The sequence below is a fragment of the Salmo trutta genome, chromosome 33 (genome assembly GCF_901001165.1).
Source record: "Salmo trutta chromosome 33, fSalTru1.1, whole genome shotgun sequence".
NCBI lineage: Eukaryota > Metazoa > Chordata > Actinopteri > Salmoniformes > Salmonidae > Salmo > Salmo trutta.
Window position 1 is genome coordinate 23,975,278 of NC_042989.1, and position 20,626 is coordinate 23,995,903.

Here is a 20,626-nt window from a genome sequence, read left to right on the forward strand (position 1 = left end):
TATTGGATGACTGTCATCATTCATATTCCATTCACCCAGTTCAATATAACAGCGATAGGTTTAGGCTACTACATGATACTCAAATTTTCACTATACCCATCATGAAGTTGCTACAACCTAGCCTACAACGTGGGTGCACACAGGTCGAAAGAACATTTTGAGGTGACAGACAGTGACACATTACATTTCACCTTGCACACTCTTGCCTGCATCTAGCTGATCTAGGGTGTAATCATTAGTCCAACAGTGGCAAAAGAGAGTTTATATTGGACAGATTCAGGTATGTTTATCCCCGTTCCGTTTGCTTCCATTTAAGAAACGTTTTTAAACAGAATCGACGGAATGAATGAACCCCTGATCACGAGTAATTACAGTTCCTTTTCATAACAGCCACGTTGTATTCCTTCTCACATCTATGTGCTCTCCTCCTCTCACCTTTTCCCTTCATTTGTGACTTCAATTTTTGAGGCGAAAAAACCTTTCCAAGCCAAACCATATCAAAACCGCTACACACAGCCTACATCATTGTCACCATATTAGCTAAAGTGATGTCATAGTCAAAATAACTAATAGAACTAATGCATTACTAAACCCGCTAGAATCATGAAGTAACGTAACAGTGTACAGTCAGTAAGCAGTTTAGCACTTATACTGGTGGGCCATGTTGGCAATAAATTAGTAAAACCAAAAGCCTACCTTGACTTGGAAGAGTTCCAGTGTTGTGTTGGATAGTGATAGCCAGCTATCTAACATAGCATTCCTCTGTTTGAGCAGGGTATTTGAGTTGGCAAAACTAGCTAGCTGCATTTGCTAGCTAAGTAAGTGAAAAAAATAACAATCTCTCTTTCTATCCTTCTCTTGCTTCTCCTTCATTTTGGAAGTAATGAATTTGTTAAACTGTTCAACTATTGTCTTTCTTTTTGAGTCAACTACTCACCACATGTTATGCACTGCAGTGCTAGCTAGCTGTAGCATATGCTTTCAGTACTATATTCATTCTCTGATCCTTTGATTGGGTGGACAACATGTCAGTTAATGCTGCAAGACTCTGATAGGTTGGAGGACGTCCTCCGAAAGTTGTCATAATTACTGTGTAAGTCTATGGAAGGGGTGAGAACCATGCGCATCCTAGGCGTTGTATTGAAGTCAGTGTACCCAGAGGAGGACAGAAGCTAACCATCCTCCGGCTACACCATGGTGCTACCCTACAGAGTGCTGTTGGGGCTACTGTAGACCTTCATTGCAAAACAGTGTGTTTTAATAAATGATTTAGTGACGTGAATATAGTTAGTATAGTGTTATCTAAAAAAATATATCATTTTTAGATAAAAAAAAATCAAAACCATTTTTCTGAAATTCACTGAGGAGGATGGTCCTCCTCTGCGGAGCCTTCACTGTTGTGCACCCATGAAATGGTGTATCAGCCTACTCAGCCTACTCAGTGACATCCAGAGAACACAAATATGTAGAGTTTAAACAAACATTAGTGTTTTAACTCTTACTGCAGGACTTTGACTGAGGAAATCACTATCCCAGTCAGTATATCAAATAAAAATATATAAACTCAAATTTTATTTGTCATATGCTTTGTAAACAACAGGTGTAGACTAACAGTGAAATGCTTACTTACGGGCCCTTCCCAACAATGCAGAGAGAAAGAAAATAGAGAAATATTAAAAATGTCAAACATGTAATAATAGATACACAATGAGTAACGATAACTTGGTTATATACAAGGGGTAGATGTATAGGGGTACGAGGTAATTGAGGTGCCTTCAGAAAGTATTCACACCCCTTGACTTTTTTCACATTTTGTTGTGTTACAGCCTGAATTTAAAATATATTACATTTATGTTTTTGTCACTGGCCTACACACAATACCCCATATGTCAAATGTTTTAAAAATGAATTACAAATGAAAAGTTGAAATGTCTTAAGTCAATAAGTATTCAACCTCTTTGTTATGGCAAGCCTAAATAAGTTCAGGAGTAAAAATGTGCTGAACAAGTCACAAAATAAGTTGCATGGACTCGCTCTCTATGCAATAATAGTGTTTAACATTCTTTTTTAATGACCAGCTCATATCTCTACCCCACACATACAATTATCTGTAAGGTCCCTCAGTTGAGCAGTGAATTTAAAACACAGATTCAACCACAAAGACCAGGGAGGTTTTCCAATGCCTTGCCAATAAGGGCATCTATTGGTAGATGGGTAAAAAAAAAAACAGACATTGAATATCCCTTTGAGCATGGTGAAGTTAGTCATTACACTGTGGATGGTGTAACAATACATCCTGTCACTACAAAGATACAGGCATCCTTCCTAACTCAGTTGCCGGAGAGTAAGAAAACTGCTCGGGGAGTTCACCACCAGAAAGACTCACAGCTGTAATCGTTGCCAAAGGTTATTATAACATGTATTGACTCAGGGGTGTGAATAGTTATGTAAATTAGATATTTCTATATTTCATTTCAAATGCATTTGCAAACATTTCTAAGAACATGTTTTAATTTTGTCATTATGGGGTTTTGTGTGTAGCTGGGTGAGAAATAAAATCTGTTTAATCCATTTCGAATTCAGGCTGTAACACAACAAAATGTGGAATAAGTCTAGGGGTATGACTACTTTCTGAAGGCACTGTATGTATAAAGTGACGGACAGTAAACAGTAGCAGCAGCGTATATGATGAGTCAAAAAAGGGTCTATACAGATAGTTAAATAGTTAACCAAATATCTATCCGGACTAACTAATTAGCAGTCTTATATCTTGGGGGAAGAAGCTATTTAGGGTGCTGTTTGTTCCAGACTTGGTGTATCGTTACCGCTTGCCGTGCGGTAGCAGAGAGAACAGTCCATGACTTGGGTGTCTGGAGGTCTTGGATGGTAGAGAGCTTGGCCCCAGTGATGTACTGGGCCATACGCATTACCCTCTGTAGTGCCAAGCAACTGCCATACCAAGCGGTAATGCAACCAGTCAAGATGCTCTCAATGGTGCAGCTGTAGAAGATTGATCTTTTACCAAATCTTCTGTATACCACCGCTACCTTGTCACAACAAAACTGATTGTCTCAAATGCATTAAGAAGAAAATAAATTCCACAAATTAACTTTTAACAAGGTACACCTGTTAATTGAAATGCATTCCAGGTGAGTACCTTATGATGCTGGTTGAGAGAATGCCAAGAGTGTGCAAAGCTGTCATTAAGGCAAAGGGTGGCTACTTTGAAGATTCTAAAATACAAAATATATTTTGATTTGTTTAACACTTTTTTGGTTACTACATGATTCCATATGTGTTATTTCGTAGTTTTGATGTCTTCGCTATTATTCTACAATGTATAAAATAGTAAAAATAAAGAAAAACCCTGGAATGAGTAGGTGTGTCCAAACTTTTGACTGGCACTGTATATAAATGTGATTTCATTTTTTTGTATTTTTAATACATTTGCAGAAATGTCTAAAAACCTGTTTTATCTTTGTCATTATGGGGTATTGTGTGTAGATTGATGAGGGAAAAAAACAATTTAATCTATTTTAGAATAAGGCTGTAGCATAACAAAATGTGGAGAAAGTCAATGGGTCTGATTACTTTCCGAATGCACTGTACTTTGTCCGAGTTGACAGAAAACAATCTCTCATTCCTTTGTCACAAAATGTATTAATGCTTTGCCCTGAAATTACTGCTTTGGAAAACAAACATACATACACTGAAGAAAAATATAAACACAACATGTAATGTGTTGGACCCATGTTTCATGAGCTGAAATGAAAGATCCCAGAAATATTCCATACGCACAAAAAGCATATTATATTTCTCTCAAATTTTGTGCACAAATTTGTTACATCCCTGTTAGTGAGCATTTCTCCTTTGCCAAGATAATCCATCCATCTGACAGTTGTGACATATCAAGAAGTGGATTAAACTGTTCTCTCTGCTACCGCATGGCGAGTGGTACCGGAGCGCCAAGTCTAGGTCCAAGAGGCTTCTAAACAACTTCTAACCCCAAGCCATAAGACTCCTGAACATCTAGTCAAATGGCTAGCCAGACTATTTGCATTGCCCCCCCCCCACTGCCACTCTCTGTTGTCATCTATGCATAGTCACTTTAATTAACTCTACCTACATGTACATACTACCTCAACTAACCGGTGCTGTTGGTTAGGGGCTCGTAATTAAGCATTTCACTGCACACGGCACATGTGACTAATGCAATTGGATTTGATTTGATCTATACACAATTCCTGGAAGCTGAAGATGTTCTTCCGTGGCCTACATACAGTACTCACCAGACATGTCACTCATTGATTATGTTTGGGAAGCTCTGGATCGATGTGTTCCACAGCGTGTTCCATTTCCCGCCAATATCCAGCAACTTCACACAGCCATTCAAGAGGCTAGAGGGACAACATTCCACAGGCCACAATCAACAGCTTGATAAACACTATGCGAAGGAGATGTGTCAAACTGCATGAGGCAAATGTTGGTCACACCAGATACTGACTCGTTTTCTGATCCACGCGCCTACCTTTTTTTAAAAAGATATCTGTGTCCAACAGATGCATATCTGTATTCCCAGTCATGTGAAATCCATAGATTAGGGCCTCATTTATTTATTTTAACTGACTGATTTCATTATCAGAACTGTAACTCAGTAAAATCTTTGAAATTGTTGCATGTTGCGTTTATATTTTGTTCAGTATAGATACTTCAACTGCTGCCATCTGACAGTTTTTTCTTTCATTTAGGGCATTGATGCCAGAATTCATAATCAAGGACAATATCCATCACAACTTTATTGAATGCCTAGTATTACACAGCAAGGTATTTTTGCAATCTTTACATAGTACCCTTGATCTCCATTTTGTATTGCTGTAAAAGGAGTCCATTATTCCACAAGGTAATGTTTTACTCACTCTCTGTTCCATGTCAATAGCTATGGCTACCCAATGTGATGACCTGACATTATTACTACGCTGAACGCCACCAATTGAACTTTGCAATGTGTTGAACTCTTGAGAATTGTGTTCTGTAGGTGTCACTGAGTAGGCTGATACCCCATTTCATGGGTGCACAATCCATAGGTTTGGCTGTACACTGCATATAAGTATGCCCCCAATGCAATTCTGAAGATATATCCACAGTGTGATTTCAACAGATTTTTACGTTTTCAGCCAAATTAACTAATAATTGTATTTTGTTGAATTTATATAACAACATTCCAACCTTGTTTAGCATGATCTAGTCCAATTGTGGAATGTTTCCACTAATTGTATCGGTTTTCTTTTTTTTGAAGCGAACTGCCGATTCCGCTATTGTTGCTTACTCTGTTGTTCACAACACACTGGTAGCTGCGGTGCACACCGTTCTAAGGCCCGTGGCCTGTTACGTGAACTGGCAAAAGCGGGGAGCCCTTCTCAAATGAATAGCAGTAGGCAACTGGTGCTTTCAAGATGACTGGTGCCGCATTTAAAACATCTGGGAACAGTGATCTCAGACTCTGAAATCTTCAAGACAACTGGGAGACGGATGGCGTCGATAGACATGGCCGCTATGTTTCTGGCTCCTAAGCAACTTCGCAGTATTTTTTTTGTTTTTGTGTGTGTTATTTCTTACATTATTAGCCCAGAACATTTTTGGGGGATTAGTATATACAGCATAACTTTTGGATTTTGACCCAAAAAAATCTGGGAACTGATTATACAGCATTATCATTACAAAGGTACACCTTGTGCTGGGGACAATTAAAGGCCACTCTAAAATGTGCAGTTTTGTCACACAACACCACAGATGTCTCAAGTTTTGAGGGAGCGTACAATTGCCATGCTGACTGAAGAAATGTCCACCAGAGCTGTTTCCAGAGAATTAAATGTTCATTTCTCTACCATAAGCCTCGTTTGTCATTTTAGATAATTTGGCAGTATGTCCAGCCGGCCTCTTAACCGCAGACCTCGTGTAACCAAGCCAGCCCAGGACCTACACATCCGGCTTCTTCACCTGCGGGATCGCCTGAAACCAGACACCTGATGAAACTGAGGACTATTTAAAAAACGAATTATCATTGGCTGGGCCTGGCTCCCCAGTGGATGGGCTTATGTCCTCCCAGGCCCACTCATGGCTGCGCCCCTGCACAGTCATGTGAAATCCATAGATTTGGGCCTAATTTATTTATTTCAATTGACTGATTTCATTATAGGAACTGTAGCTCTGTAAAATCATTGAAATTGTTGCATGTTGCACTTATATTTTTGTTCAGTATAATAAAAACTATTTACATGTTGCTTATGAGTAATTGGATTTTAAGGCTAGTTAGAATGTCTAGCTTCATTTAATGTTTGTATCATCATCGCAAATTATACTAAAACACTTCAACTTCAACCAGTAAAATGGCTCTTTGGCTAGCTTTTGCAGTGGTGGAAAAAGTACCCAATTGTCACACTTGAGTAAAAGTAAAGAAACCTTAATCGAAAATGACTAAAGTAAAAGTGAAAGTCACCAAGTAAAATACACCTTCAGTAAAAGTCTAAAAGTATTTGGTTTTAAATATACTTAAGTATCAAAAGTACAAGTATTACTCATTTCAAATTCCTTATATTATGTAAATCAGATGGTACAATTTTCAGACATAATTTACAAACAATGCATTTGTGTTTAGTGAGTCCCCCTGATAAGAGGCAATAGAGATGACTAGGGATGTTCTCTTGATACGTGTGTGAATTGGACCATTTTCCTGTCCTGCTAAGCATTCAAAATGTAAAGAGTACTTTTGGATGTCAGGGACAATGTATGGCGTAAAAAGTACATTATTTTCTTTAGGAATGTAGTTAAGTAAAAGTAGTCAAAAATATAAATAGTAAAGTAAAGTAAGGATACCACAAAAAAGGTACTCTAGTACTTCAAAGTAATTTTACTTAAGTACTTTACACCGCTGAGCTTCTGCTACAGCCTATATCAATGAGCGTTAGCATTCTAGCTAACAACTGCTGCATCCAAAATAGATATTTTGCAAAGATCACAGCCAAATATAATCTTAGCGACTGTTCAAGCAAGAATCAAAACATCATTGTAAGTGTATGAGAACCTAAAAAAGTTATTTTGTTTGGAAGTAATATTGTAATAATGTTGAATGTGTGCAGGTGGTGATGGCTTTCTTAGTGCGAGAGTCGCGCCATCTGTGCATGACGTTCGTGTGTCGTGTACTGGGAAGCGGTCTACACTTTAGATTTGTGGGTAGTAAACAAGTGCACACTTTAGGATAAAGTATATATTATTCAGACGCAACCACTCACACTGGAGCAATTTGCACAACCTGGGCACAGGTTTTCAAAACATTTAATCCAGATCAAAATGATTGTTGTGTTAATATCTGAGTCAAAGGCCAATACACATGCTATGGGTGATAAATATGTTGCCTATGTTGAGTATCTAGCTCCTTATTTAGGACAAAAGCCACATTCCATAGGGTTTATATATGAAACGTTTTTGATAAATGTAGGCTACAGTAGGCTCCTGCAGACGATTTTCTACTGGGATTCTGCCTACTAGCATATTTTTTTCACTTTCAAATGCGGTTTAAAGTAAACTGATATTATTTATCTAAAATGAAAACACCATGTCTTCAAAACCGAATCAATGTGTAACGTCATCTACTCTACACGCACATCGATACCAAATAGGGATTGCCCAAACACCTGCAGCAGCGTCGACATTTTGACTTGTAAACATAAACAGATAAAACAGAGGGTAAAGTAGCTGCTCTTCCTTGCCCAATGGGACATTCCAGTTTCGCGTAGAAGGGGTTGTGCGCAGACAATTCTGTTTTGGAATCATTTGGTCATTTTGGTTAGAAGCGCCGATGGCTCCCCAATACGCACAGAGTCTCCGCTTTCGTCTGCCGCCTCTGCTCTTTTTCCTGCAGACGGGATTCATCATAGTATTTATTTTTTATGTTGACATTGAACAAAATGTACAAACTAAACAACATGCATTCACCAACTATTACTCAGGTGAGTTAAATAACAATTGTAATGTGCTTTTTTGGAGAGGTGGTGTACAGAGGTATACTTCAAGATAATTATTAATATTGTTATTATGAGACAAAAAAAAGTTTCTTACTAAAGCATGCTCTGGGAATATATTAGTTAAATGTAATCAGCATTTCAAACAACAAAGCCACCTCTCCACTACAGCTGAGTGATGGGACTGGAGGATGGGACTGGAGAAATATAACCACTCAAATTAAGACAAACAATGGGTAAAAGGACTGCCCATCCATGAGATCAAAATTATAGTTTTCACAATGTTTTGAGGCTATAGCCTACAGTGTTTGTTTACAGACACAGACAGACAGAGAGAGAGAGAACAAAAAAATGGGTAGGGCCTGCCAACACTGGTTACGAGTGATAAGTGCTTAATCTGGTTGGGCCAGCAAGAGTTGCGGCTGGACTTGTTGGGGTGGATATGTCCTCCCAAAGCTTTCCCACATAACAGCTAGCTGCATTGTGCACAGTTTCAGTGATACACAATATTTGTGTGAGGCAACACAAAACAATTAAACTCTATCCTCTTACAGGCTTACAAGACTAGTGATACAATGTCTTTCCTATCTGTGACATATTAGGTGTCCCCTCTTTCCTCACAGAATTTCAGGATGTTCATGTGATGGTGATTCTGGGTTTTGGCTTTCTGGCCACATTCCTGGTGCGGTACAGCTTCAGTGGTGCAGGATTTACCCTCCTAGTGGCAGCCATGGCTGTCCAGTGGGCAGTTATCCTGAACGGTGTTGAGTCTATGTATCACAGAGGAAAGATCTGGATAAATATGAGAAGGTATTGAGAAATAAGTTGAGGTGTATGGGATAGGCATTATCTTATTTCATTATGTTTAGATGGTGCATTTCTTTCTTATTCATTCAGCATTGAGGCATAGTGTAATTGGATCTAAACTTCAGATTTGATGGGAGATTTGAAGATATTACAAAATGTTAGATCCCAGATTTTTTATCTGCCAATTTGATTATAGCTAATATCTATATTTAGTTATCTGTTGGAAGCATATATCATAAATATTGAACCCCTTTTCCTGTTTGGACCAGCTTGGTTGTTGCAGAGATGTGCACAGCTTCCTCCCTCATTGCCATAGGTGCTGTCCTTGGGAAGACCAATCCTGTCCATCTCCTTCTTATTGCCCTGTTGGAGATATCTGGATTTGTGCTGAATGGCTGGCTACTCCAGACATTCCTAAAGGTAAGCCGATAAAGTGATGAATCTGATGACGATGGGTTTTTAGACTGTATACTGATGATTGGGTGGTCTGTTTACACACAGGTGCAGTTTCTGAATACCATCATGCTGCTCCACATCTTTGGGGCCTTCTTTGGACTGATGCTATCATGGATCCTATACAGACAGGGATCCGAGCAACAGCATGAGAAAGAGAAAATTGACCGCAAGACCGGTCTGTTCTCTGTAATGGGTACATGGAAATGCTAGTGGTCCACTAATAATGTGTTTGTTGTTTGACAGGGCTGTTTGCAATAATACAAGTGTTAACTTCTGGTTGGTATGTGCATCTCTTCCTCTCCAGGGACTCTGTTCCTGTGGATGTTCTGGCCCAGTTTTAACTCTGTGCTGGTAGAGGTGGATCGTCTTGACAGAGGGAGGAACCTGAGAGCTGTCTACAGCACCTACCTGGCCCTGGCAGTCAGTGCCGTCACAGCTGCTGGTTTCTCTGTCCTCACTAGTCCCCAAGGGAAACTCAACCTGGTAATGACCTGAAAACATGTTTGAATGACCAGGGCCACCCGTAGGTGGGAAGTTAAAGGGCAGCGGTAGCCATTAAAGTGGGATATTGATCAAGTAGAATAGAAGAACAATTTAAGAATTTCACATATTTTGTCATCTTGAGGGATAGAGTTGCCCTATCCGATCCACTAAAATAATTGTGTGGATGTTTTCTCCTCAGTTTCATATTCAGAGATGCACTCTTGCTGGTGGTGTTGCTATTGGGGTTGCTATGTCAGCAGTTCATTTGCCGTGGGTAGCTATGGCGATTGGATTTGCTGCTGCACTGATATCAACCTTGGGAACCCGATACATTAAGGTACGTATAAACAAATGAATGAATTGCCCACCGTGGGCTTTCACTATCTCATATTATTGCTTTTGATCTTTCAGCCCATCATGCTGTTTGCGTTTGAGTGTCATGACACCTGCGGAGTCCTTAGTGTCCATGGTCTGCCTGGAATCCTGGGGTGGATGGTTCAACTTCTCCTACAGATCGCTGACTCTGATGATCTCACAACGTACGCAGCATTAAAGCACCTATGTTTACAGGATATGAAGAGCATTGGGGACATGTATAAAAAAAAATATCTCCGCATTTGATAAGGCATTACATTATAACAATCACTCTACTTATATAAATCATTTAAGGTGAATACATAAGAACATGTTCAAATTTATGGGGGTGTCCTTTGAATGAGGTTATGAATCTTTCAGGGCTGTCCGATTTGCTGTGTTCCACATTTGCACGCTCCTCATCACCCTGAGCCTGAGCATGATTCTGGGAATCATCACAGGTGACTTTCAACAGTACTGTACATATGTTATTGGACTCATTGGTGGATTGGAGTTTTAACCACAAACATGTTCCTTCCTGCTCAGGTTTTCTTCTGAAATGTAATTTCTGGAGGCCACCCCAGAACAAGAAACTCTTTGATGACCAGGCCTTCTGGGAGGTAAGTAATCAGTGATGACAGAAAGACTCAGTTTGTTTCAAACAATTGATAGGTTAAAAAAGATATGCATGCAGTTGAAGCAATACATTTGTGCCTCTAAAGTTATGCTATCTAACTTAAATCATTGTTTTTCAGTTTCCCCACCTAGGCGGGAAAAATTGAGAGGTTGGAAAAGAAAAAAGGAACAAGTGTTGAGTGTCAGGAGAGCAATGAACCAATGCATCATTTCAACCATACAATATTCCCATGCATCTTCAACTTACTACACATTTTGAAAAATGTGTAGTATGTGAAAACAGCACTGGAATATGTGATTGTGATTATTTTGTGTTAGTCAAACTTCAAATATTAGCCAAGAGAAGAGAGAAACTGGCCTGTGAGAGCTGCAAATAAAGACTTGTCATCTCGTACGCGTGTGTTGTACATTTTGTGTTTAATGCTGCCATGGTTGTTCAGGATCAGAAAAGTGACCTCCTGGTTAGGTTAATATACAAGTACTGAAAATGTATAAGCATTACAGTCAAATACAGTCAAAGAATAGACCCATTGAAACCTTGAAGAATCAAACCACACAAACTACAGCTTGAGTTAAGAACCTTCAAATGATGGTTCAGTATAACTACTCAATTAGACTCCACATCTAGACAAGTTATTGTAAAACGTTTGTTTGCCCACATTCAAGGTTAAATTATTTTCAGTAAATGTACAGTAAGTAAATCTACTTACAACATTAACCCTCCGAGAGATATATACATATCCTATCTTTTCCCCCTCAGATGTTTGTACCTTAATAATGAACATTTCCTCATCAAAAGGAGCAAAATATATCATTAGAGTGCAAATGGGTATTGTAAATAATCTGTTTTTGAAGGTTTCCATTATACAAGATGGTAAATTGTAACAGAATAGCTCCATACTTTGAGTGAAAAGAAAATAACATTGCATTAAGAGAAATTGCAAATTGTGCTTTTTATATTGTAAAAAGTGCATTTGTACAACCAATTTACTAATAAATTAAACACATGTTAATCTAAAAGCTAAAAAAAACAGTTATCATACAAAATGAATATTTTGTATTGCTTGAAAAACAGAAAGTAGGTGTTTTGATTGAACAAAGCGTAGACTGTCTCAGAAAAAGAGAACAGATCGTATGACATGGAGAGAAATCATTATTGCCACAAGTCTTCAGTGCGTCCAAATTTAAACACCAAGCCCCTGCAAGAAAAGACTGGGTGTCTATTTAGAGAAAATAACTAGCATAGACAATGTATTGTAATGTAGTTCTAGTTAAAGGTATTATAGTTCATTTTAGACTATAATACATTTAAGTGACGTATTCACTACTAGGCCAGAAATAGATTCCAAGGGAATATCTGAGAATACCTATAGTACATATAATTTAACAGAAAATTACATTTAATTAAGGTAAAACATGAAGAATATTTTGAAGAATACTTACCCAAAGAAAATGAATGCATTTTGAAAGAAAACCGCAATACCAGGATACACAACAGGTTTCTCTGTGAAAAGATTTTTTTTTTTTTACTTTACTATCATTCTTTACAATTTTTTGCACAGTGACCGCTCAATGTCCATAAGCTATTAGTTTGGGTTATATAACCATAATCACATGCTGAGTGGGAATGCTGGACTTACTGGGCACTACGAAGCCTCCGAACAGGATCCACATGGAAGCAATAAGAGATCCAAACGCCAGCATGAAGCCAATGAAGAGCCACACACGAGCTCCTGCAATCAGTGATACAATGAGGTGGAAGGGACTCATTAGGGTCTGAAGCTCCATCTTTAATTTCAAATCAAAGTTTATTTGTCATGTACTCTGAATACAACAGGTGTAGACCTTATAGTGAAATGCTTACTTACAGGCTCTAACCAATAGTGCAAAAGAGGTATTAGGTGAACAATTGGTAGGTAAAGAAATAAAACAACAGTAAAAAGACAGGCTATATACAGTAGCGAGGCTACATACAGACACCGATTAGTCAGGCTGATTGAGGTAGTATGTATATGTAGATATGGTTAAAGTGACAATGCATATATGATGAACAGAGAGTAGCAGTAGCGTAAAAGAGGGGTTGGCGGGTGGGACACAATGCAGATAGCCCGGTTAGCCACTGTGAGCGAGCACTGGTTGGTCGGCCCAATTAAGGTAGTATGTACATGAATGTATAGTTAAAGTGACTATGCACATATGATAAACAGAGAGTAACAGCAGCATAAAAAAAGGGGTTAGAGGGGGGGCACACATTGCAAATAGTCCGGGTAGCCATTTGATTACCGGTTCAGGAGTCTTATGGCTTGAGGGTAAAAACCTTCAGTTTCCTGAGGGGGAATAGGCTTTGTCGTGCCCTCTTCACAACTGTCTTGGTGTGCTTGGACCATGTTAGTTTGTTGGTGATGTGTACACCAAGGAACTTGAAGCTCTCAACCTGCTCCACTACAGCCCTGTCAATGAGAATGGGGGCGTGCTCTGTCCTCCTTTTCCTGTAGTCCACAATAATCTCCCTAGTCTTGGTTACGTTGAGGGATAGGTTGTTATTCTGGCACCACCCAGCCAGGTCTCTGACTTCCTCCCTATAGGCTGTCTCGTCGTTGATCAGGCCTACCACTGTTGTGTCGTCTGCAAACGTAATGATGGTGTTGGAGTCATGCCTGGCCATGCAGTCGTGGGTGAACAGGGAGTACAGGAGGGGACTGAGCACACACCCCTGGGGAGCTCCAGTGTTGAGGATCAGCGTGGCAGATGTGTTGCTACCTACCCTCACCACCTGGGGGCGGCCCGTCAGGAAGTCCAGGATCCAGTTGCAGAGGGAGGTGTTTAGTCCCAGGATCCTTAACTTAGTGATGAGCTTTGAGGGTACTATGGTGTTGTCAATGAATAGCATTCTCACGTAAGTGTTCCTTTTGTCCAGGTGGGAAAGGGCAGTGTGGAGTGCAATAGCGATTGCATCATCTGTGGATCTGTTTGGGCGGTATGCAAATTGGAGTGGTTCTAGGGTTTCTGGGATAATGGTGTTGATGTGAGCCACTACAGTATTGGTATTACAGACTCAATCAGGGACATGTTGAAAATGTCAGTGAAGACACCTGCCAGTTGGTCAGCACATGCCCGGAGCACACGTTCCGGTAATCCGTCTGGCCCCGCAGCCTTGTGTATGTTGACCTGTTTAAAGGTCTTACTCACATCGGCTACGGAGAGCGTGATCACACAGTCGCCTGGAACAGCTGATGCTCTCATGCATGCCTCAGTGTTGCTTGCCTCGAAGCGAGCATAGAAGTGATTTAGCTCATCTGGTAGGCTCGTGTCACTGGGCAGCTCGTGGCTGTGCTTCCCTTTGTAGTCTGTAATAGTTTGCAAGCCCTGCCACATAAGACGAGTGTCGGAGCCGGTGTAGTATGATTCAATCTTAGCCCTGTATTGACGCTTTGCCTGTTTGATGGTTCGTCGCAAGGCATAGCAGGATTTCTTGTAAGCATCCGGGTTAGAGTCCCACTCCTTGAAAGCGGCAGCTCTACCCTTTAGCTCAGTGTGAATACTGCCTGTAATCCATGGCTTCTGGTTGGGGTATGTATGTACAGTCACTGTGGGGACGACGTCCTCGATGCACTTAATGATAAAGCCAGTGACTGATGTGGTGTACTCCTCAATGCCATCGGAAGAATCCCGGAACATGTTCCAGTCTGGGATAGCAAAACAGTCCTGTTGTTTAGCATCTGCTTCATCTGTCCACTTTTTTAATAGACCGAGTCACTGGTGCTTCTTGCTTTAAATTTTTGCTTGTAAGCAGGAGGATAGAGTTGTGGTCGGATTTACCATATGGAGGGCGAGGGAGAGCTTTGTACGCGTCTCTGTGTGTGGAGTACAGGTGATCTAGAATTATTTTCCTTCTGGTTGCACATTTAACATGTTGATGGAAATTTCTCTGCATTAAAGTCTCCGGCCACTAGGAACGCCGCCTCTGGGTGAGTGGTTTCCTGTTTGCTTATTTCCTTATACAGCTGACTAAGTGCGGTCTTAGTGCCAGCATCTGTCTGTGGTGGTAAAGAAACAGCCACGAAAAGTATAGCTGAAAACTCTTTAGGCAAGTAGTGTGGCCTGCAATTTATCACAATATACTCTACTTCAGGTGAGCAAAATCTAGAGACTTCCTTAGATTTCATGCACCAGCTGTTGTTTACAAATATGCATAGACCGCCATCCCTCGTCTTACTGGAGTGTGCTGTTCTATCTTGCCGGTGCAGCGTTTATCCCGCTAGATGAATATCCATGTCGTCATTCAGCCACGATTCAGTGAAACATAGGATATTACAGTTTTGATGTCCTGTTGGTAGGATATTCGTGATCGTACCTTGTCTAGTTTATTGTCCAATGATTGCACGTTGGCGAGTAGTATTGACGGGAATGGCAGCTTTCCCACTCGCCTTTTTCAGGTCCTAACCAGGCATCCGGCTCTTTGTCCTCCGTACCTGTGTCGCTTCCTCTTGCAAATAACGTGGATGTTGGCCCTGTGGGGTGTTTGGAGGATGTCTTGTGCGTGAAAACCCCCCACATAATAGCACAATTGGTTGGGCGCCCATAAAGCTGATGCCATTTAAACTGCATGTGGGTATGTGTAGATTTTATTATTCATTTTACCTTTATTTAACTAGGCAAGTCAGTTAAGAACAAATTCTTATTTTCAATGACGGCCTAGGAACAGTGGGTTAACTGCCTTGTTCATGGGCAGAACGACAGATTTTTACCTTGTCTGCTCAGGGATTCGATCTTGCAACCTTTCGGTTACTAGTACAACGCTCTAACCACTAGGCTACCTGCCGCCCCAATCTCTCTCTGTGTGTGTGCGTATTGTAAGAGCAAAAAGTCACAGCTTCTGGGCCCCCAAAATCCAATTAAAGGAGAAGTTTACCCAAAATCCAGACACTCCCAAGTGATTCCATACATTTAAACTAGTTCAGTGGAGTTTGCCCTCTCCCCCTAGTGCTGTAATGAAAAAGCTGCAAAAATGGGTCATGTGACTCGTGACGTTGCTGGATGCAGGCCTCGCTCTGCTCCGTTTCCAGTGAATTTCATGATTCAGAAATCTGCGAAGTGTAGACAAATTATTTGTTTTATTGAAAGGGTACGGTCGAAGTAGCTTTTTGTCAAAAGTACTACCGGTTGCCAGGAAATGTGTACTTTTCCATCTAAAACATTTGCAAATATTTTATATTATTTTATGTGGCCAACTGCCACAGCAGCGGCGATGGTAACAACCGTGCATGTGCGCTCTCTGGGAAATACCTGCTACGTAGAAACGTTATGCCCTTATTCACAGATGCACATTGTTACACATTAGTTATACAAAGGAATCAACAACCTACAAACATACTGCATGTCTTATGACGAAATACTCACAAGCGATGAAAACTACTGGAGGGGTGCTGATGGTGTTGTTGAACCGTATTTATTTGAGCCAGAGTATTCGGACAAAGAATTGAGGCAAATTGAGCTTCAGATGGCTGCCGCTGCTCTAGCCACCAAAGTGTAGCAGTAGCTGGACTACAGCCCCAACCCATCCCCAGGATCAAAACAGACTGGTGGTGCAGTTGTGGCAATTACACTCCAATGCCACGAATGAGGAATGTTACCAGAAAATTTGACTACAATTCTTACAGAAATGGAGGCACATAATGATAAGGAGCAGTTCATTTACATTATGAATCAAATAACATTTTATTGGTCACATACACATATCTTGCTGCCCACAAATTCTGGTGTCCTGGGAACTATTTTCCGTATTCGAAAAAAGAATTGGAGACGCACCTCTGTTCGAGCTCGGCCAAATGGACAGTTATCTAACGAGTTAGTAGCTACATTACTTTATTGAATGATTGCTTTTCATAAACCTCCATGACGGAGACCGTTAGTTAGTGGGTATACGTTTTCACATTAACCCAAAACACTATATAGTCTATATTCATTTATCCCAATGTTTTGCAATGCAAGGTGACATAATGTCTGTTGTCTCTCAACTCCCCATGTCAAAAATACATAGCATATGTGCCCTAACGTGTAGAGCAGATAAGCCTACACTACATGACCAAAAGTATGTGGACACCAGCTCGTCAAACATCTCATTCAAAAATCATGGGCATTAATATGGAGTTGGTCCCCCTTTGCTGCTATAACAGCCTCCACTCTTCTGGGAAGGCTTTCCACTAGAAGTTGGAACATTGCTGCGGGGACTTGCTTCCATTCAGGCACAAGAGCATTAGTGAGGTCTGACTAGCAGTCGCCATTCCAATTCATCCCAAAGGTGTTCGATTGGGTTGAGGTCAGGGCTCTGTGCAGACCAATCAAGTTCTTCCACACTGATCTTGACAAACCATTTCTGTATGGACCTTGCTTTGTGCACGGGGGTATTGTCATGCTGAAACTGTTGCCACAAAGTTGGAAGCCCAGAATCATCTTGAATGCCTTTGTATGCTGTAGCATTAAGATTTCCCTTCACTGGAACTAAGGGGCCTAGGCCGAATCATGAAAAACAGCCCCAGACCATTATTCCTCCTCCACCAAACTTTACAGTTGGCACTATGCTTTGGGGCAGGTAGCGTTCTCCTGGCATCCACCAAAAACAGATTGATCCGTCGGACTGCCAGATGGTAAAGCGTGATTCATCAGTCCAGAGAACGTGTTTCCACTGCTCCAGAGTCCAACGGCAGCGAGCTTTACACCACTCCAGCTGACAATTGGCATTGCTTATGGTGAACTCAGGCTTGTGTGCAGCTACTCGGTCATGGAAACCTATTTTGTGAAGCTCCTGACAAACAGTTGAAGTTGCTTCTAGAGGCAGTTTGGAACTCCGTAGTCCAAACTGCCTCTACACGCTACGCAGCCCCCGTTTTGTGAGCTTGTGTGGCCTACCACTTCGCGGCTGAGCCATTGTTGCTGCTAGACGTTTTCACTTCACAATAACAGCAATTAAAGTTGACCAGGCAGCTCTAGTAGGGCAGAAATTTGAAGAACTGACTTGTTGGAAAGGTGGCATCCTATGACGGTGCCACACTGAAAGTCACTGAGCTCTTCAGTAAGGCCCTTCTACTGCCAAAGTTTCCTATGGAGATTGAATGGCTGGGTGTCCGCATACACTATATATTCAAAAGTATGCCTACATGATGATGCAATGGTAATAACACAATAAGAACCCCTCGAACGTCAAATCAGGCTAGGCTACATACCTCTGCACGCTTGCTTTGTCGCTTTCTCTTCTCAAACGTTCCTTTGTATTTTGCCACTGCACCAGATCCAGCCCATAGAAATACAGCCACAGCTGTATCTTTCAGTGTCCTTCAGTTTATTGTCCCCATCATTTCAGATTGCATATCCCGTTCATATGCATCGTCGCTGAAGTGCTTGCTACACACGCAGTGGTGCAATGTGGGCTGCAGGAGTATTTACATCTTATTTACTATTTAAAATTGCTGCTAACCATCCTCTGCATCTTTTATCAGAAAACGTGGCATTTGGTACCTTCTTCTCAGCTCCTTCTCACCCCCCCAAAATGTTTTATCCGTGACATCAAGCTCCATATAACGGCATATCGTTGTTACCCATCTCCACTGCTGAGGCAGTCGGCTACATACAAGAATCGCTAATATTTTAGGTGGAAAAGTACACATTTCCTGACTCAAAACTGATGCTATTTTTGTCAAAAAACAAATAAAACAATAAAACAAAGAATTGTCCACAGAGCGAGGCCAGCATTACGCAACGTCAGCAACCGAACACATAAGTTCAGCTCTGAGCTGCTTGATTTATCTACATCATTCTGCATTTATGACTAAATCTTAAATTCAAGGAATAGAATGCAGTTAGGAAAAGGAATGCATTTAGGATTATTCCATTCTCTCATACACATACCTGTCTGTCCAATACAACCTTCACTGTAGCTGTCCCCTCTCACTTGGCCATTTGAGACAGCATTGATCCTAGAGAAGTACCAAAGACAAAAGTTGAAAGAGCTCAATTTATTTTCAAGGAGAATTTCAACAGACTGAATTCCTGAATTAAAATGAGACTGACCACAACCCCGTTGGACACATTCACAATACAGCATGACTTACATGAGAAAGGCCACAGTAGCGATGACACCACAGGCGTGATAGGCGTGATGGAAAGTCGCCTCATCTGGATAGTTCACAGCTGCATCAATGATTATCCACCAACCAGTGAAAAACTGCAGGAATATGGATTAGGATTTAGGAATAAGCCTTCCTTCTCCCTTCACAGTGATGTACAGTTGTCAAATGTGATAGTAAAACATACCAGGACTCCAGCAGCTATAGATGCAATGGTGTTTCGCCTCTCTCCCCAGTCCACATTGCACTCGCATTCTCCGCACCGGATGCTGTCCAAAAACCCTGACATGGTTCTGAGCTGTGAAGGGAAAAGGAGCTGGGTTAGAGTACGAGACCCATGCAGGGATGGAGTTGACTATTACAGCTAGGTAGCTAACTACAGTTCATGTATAATGCCTGCCCAATGAATACATTTACTTATCAAACCCACTACTGGTAAAATGTTGCCCAGATACTAGGTCATGAGATGGCATAAGTGCCAGGTACCTACTCCATGCATACGGAATAGTATACCACATAGCTTCATGACACATGTGGTGTATCAACACGTAAAATGGACGAGGTAGCTATTTAGCTATATTTATAACAAGAATCCAACAGTTTAGCACTGTGAAACGAATGTTTAGTTGGCAAGCATCTGCTATTTGCTATGCCGACTCGGTTTACCTGAGCTTTCAGTGCTAAGGAGTCACCTATTTAGTGCCCCATAAATGCTTTTTACACCTATATTGTGTAAAATTAGGTCAAGCTGCGTAAACACAAAGCTGTTACGATGCTTTAAAGCGCCTAAACTCTCAAACACAAATAATCTAATCAACAACCACCAGAACAAACGTAGTTTTCTTGAATCAAATTAATTATGATAACTTACACGTGTATCAATCGATCGATAGCTAAATATTGTTTCAAATAAATTGGTACTGCTCCATCTCCATGTGTGAGTTTGATCGCAGTCTATTGTTCAAAGCATTCGGTGCACCAGACCTTCCTTGAACGATCCTTCGTGTTGTTCGCAACTCAAGATCCAGTATCCCAAAATACAACAATATCTTAACAGCAATAACAAACAAACATTAGAAATTAAACTGTCACCTAATATTCATAGGTAATAAATTACCTTTTATTTGTTATGTTCGTTATGGACCCACCCAGACGCCGTTTATTACTTTGCTTCCGAGTGAGCTCAATCACACGCCTGCTCAGTTCACTTTCCACGCCTCTTTGATGTTAGAGATGCCAATGTCAGCATCAGTTGCGTATTTTTGTAGATCTGCTCTGCACTGTACCACAGTGTACTGTACTCACCGGTAGGGCAACTCGATCCGTTGAAATACTACAATACGAGCGCTTACTTCAAAAAGCGCACGCCCTAGTGGGCAGAGCTATTATGTTGCACTGGTACACGTTTTAATATTGTCCTTCTCCAAAAGCGTGGACTTGTACATTTATTCTCATCTCAGCGATTTAACAATGGTGTAAAGTAGTCAATGCTTACACATATCCAATGCTTGGATATCCATGAGGAGAGGGATTGACAATTGGTATGCAGCCATTTATTTCAGGTGGCTTCAGCAACAGACGGAATGAGTTCCATTGACTAAAATACAGTAGAATAAAATAACGTATATACATATGAGATTAGTAAAGCAGTATGTAAACATTATTAAAGTGACTAATGTTCCATTATTAAAGTGGTCAGTGATTCCAAGTCTATGTATATAGGGCAGGATTACTTTAAAGTACTACTTA

At 40.7% G+C, this 20,626-nt stretch overlaps 2 protein-coding genes across 4 annotated transcripts; one reads left to right on the forward strand and one right to left on the reverse strand.

Moving 5' to 3' along the window:
* Positions 1 to 7,724: 7,724 nt before the first annotated feature.
* Positions 7,725 to 11,148, forward strand: rhd (Rh blood group, D antigen). Its single transcript, XM_029730399.1, has 10 exons — positions 7,725 to 8,006; positions 8,642 to 8,828; positions 9,095 to 9,245; positions 9,327 to 9,474; positions 9,586 to 9,764; positions 9,964 to 10,101; positions 10,176 to 10,303; positions 10,500 to 10,579; positions 10,665 to 10,738; positions 10,874 to 11,148. Exons 1-10 carry the CDS (start codon positions 7,856 to 7,858, stop codon positions 10,898 to 10,900), a joined length of 1,263 nt encoding a protein of 420 aa, XP_029586259.1. The 5' UTR covers positions 7,725 to 7,855; the 3' UTR covers positions 10,901 to 11,148.
* Positions 11,149 to 11,152: 4 nt separating this feature from the next.
* Positions 11,153 to 20,110, reverse strand: LOC115172708 (transmembrane protein 50A). 3 transcript variants are annotated; one of them, XM_029730400.1, is made up of 7 exons: positions 19,995 to 20,110; positions 19,065 to 19,175; positions 18,863 to 18,975; positions 18,660 to 18,727; positions 12,395 to 12,487; positions 12,198 to 12,258; positions 11,153 to 11,953 (listed from the first exon to the last, which is right to left on the reverse strand). In XM_029730400.1, exons 2-7 carry the CDS (start codon positions 19,164 to 19,166, stop codon positions 11,908 to 11,910), a joined length of 483 nt encoding a protein of 160 aa, XP_029586260.1. In that variant the 5' UTR covers positions 19,167 to 19,175; positions 19,995 to 20,110; the 3' UTR covers positions 11,153 to 11,907. The 3 variants fall into 3 exon arrangements, with proteins under 3 accessions (XP_029586260.1, XP_029586262.1, XP_029586263.1); XM_029730402.1 differs by having other exon boundaries at positions 19,749 to 20,094; XM_029730403.1 differs by having other exon boundaries at positions 11,808 to 11,966.
* Positions 20,111 to 20,626: the final 516 nt, after the last annotated feature.

What these genes read in the sequence shown, in the direction of transcription:
- LOC115172708 (XM_029730400.1), bottom strand. Translation starts at nt 19,166, where the DNA reads ATGTCAGGGTTTTTGGACAGCATCCGGTGCGGAGAATGCGAGTGCAAT. An exon ending in CTATAGCTGCTGGAGTCCTG is followed by an intron (nt 18,976 to 19,064) that starts GTATGTTTTACT and finishes ATATTCCTGCAG; the next exon opens with TTTTTCACTGGTTGGTGGAT. An exon ending in AGGTTGTATTGGACAGACAG is followed by an intron (nt 12,488 to 18,659) that starts GTATGTGTATGA and finishes CACTGATTGCAG; the next exon opens with GAGCTCGTGTGTGGCTCTTC.
- rhd (XM_029730399.1), top strand. Translation starts at nt 7,856, where the DNA reads ATGGCTCCCCAATACGCACAGAGTCTCCGCTTTCGTCTGCCGCCTCTG. An exon ending in ATTCACCAACTATTACTCAG is followed by an intron (nt 8,007 to 8,641) that starts GTGAGTTAAATA and finishes CTTTCCTCACAG; the next exon opens with AATTTCAGGATGTTCATGTG. An exon ending in CCCAAGGGAAACTCAACCTG is followed by an intron (nt 9,765 to 9,963) that starts GTAATGACCTGA and finishes TTTTCTCCTCAG; the next exon opens with TTTCATATTCAGAGATGCAC.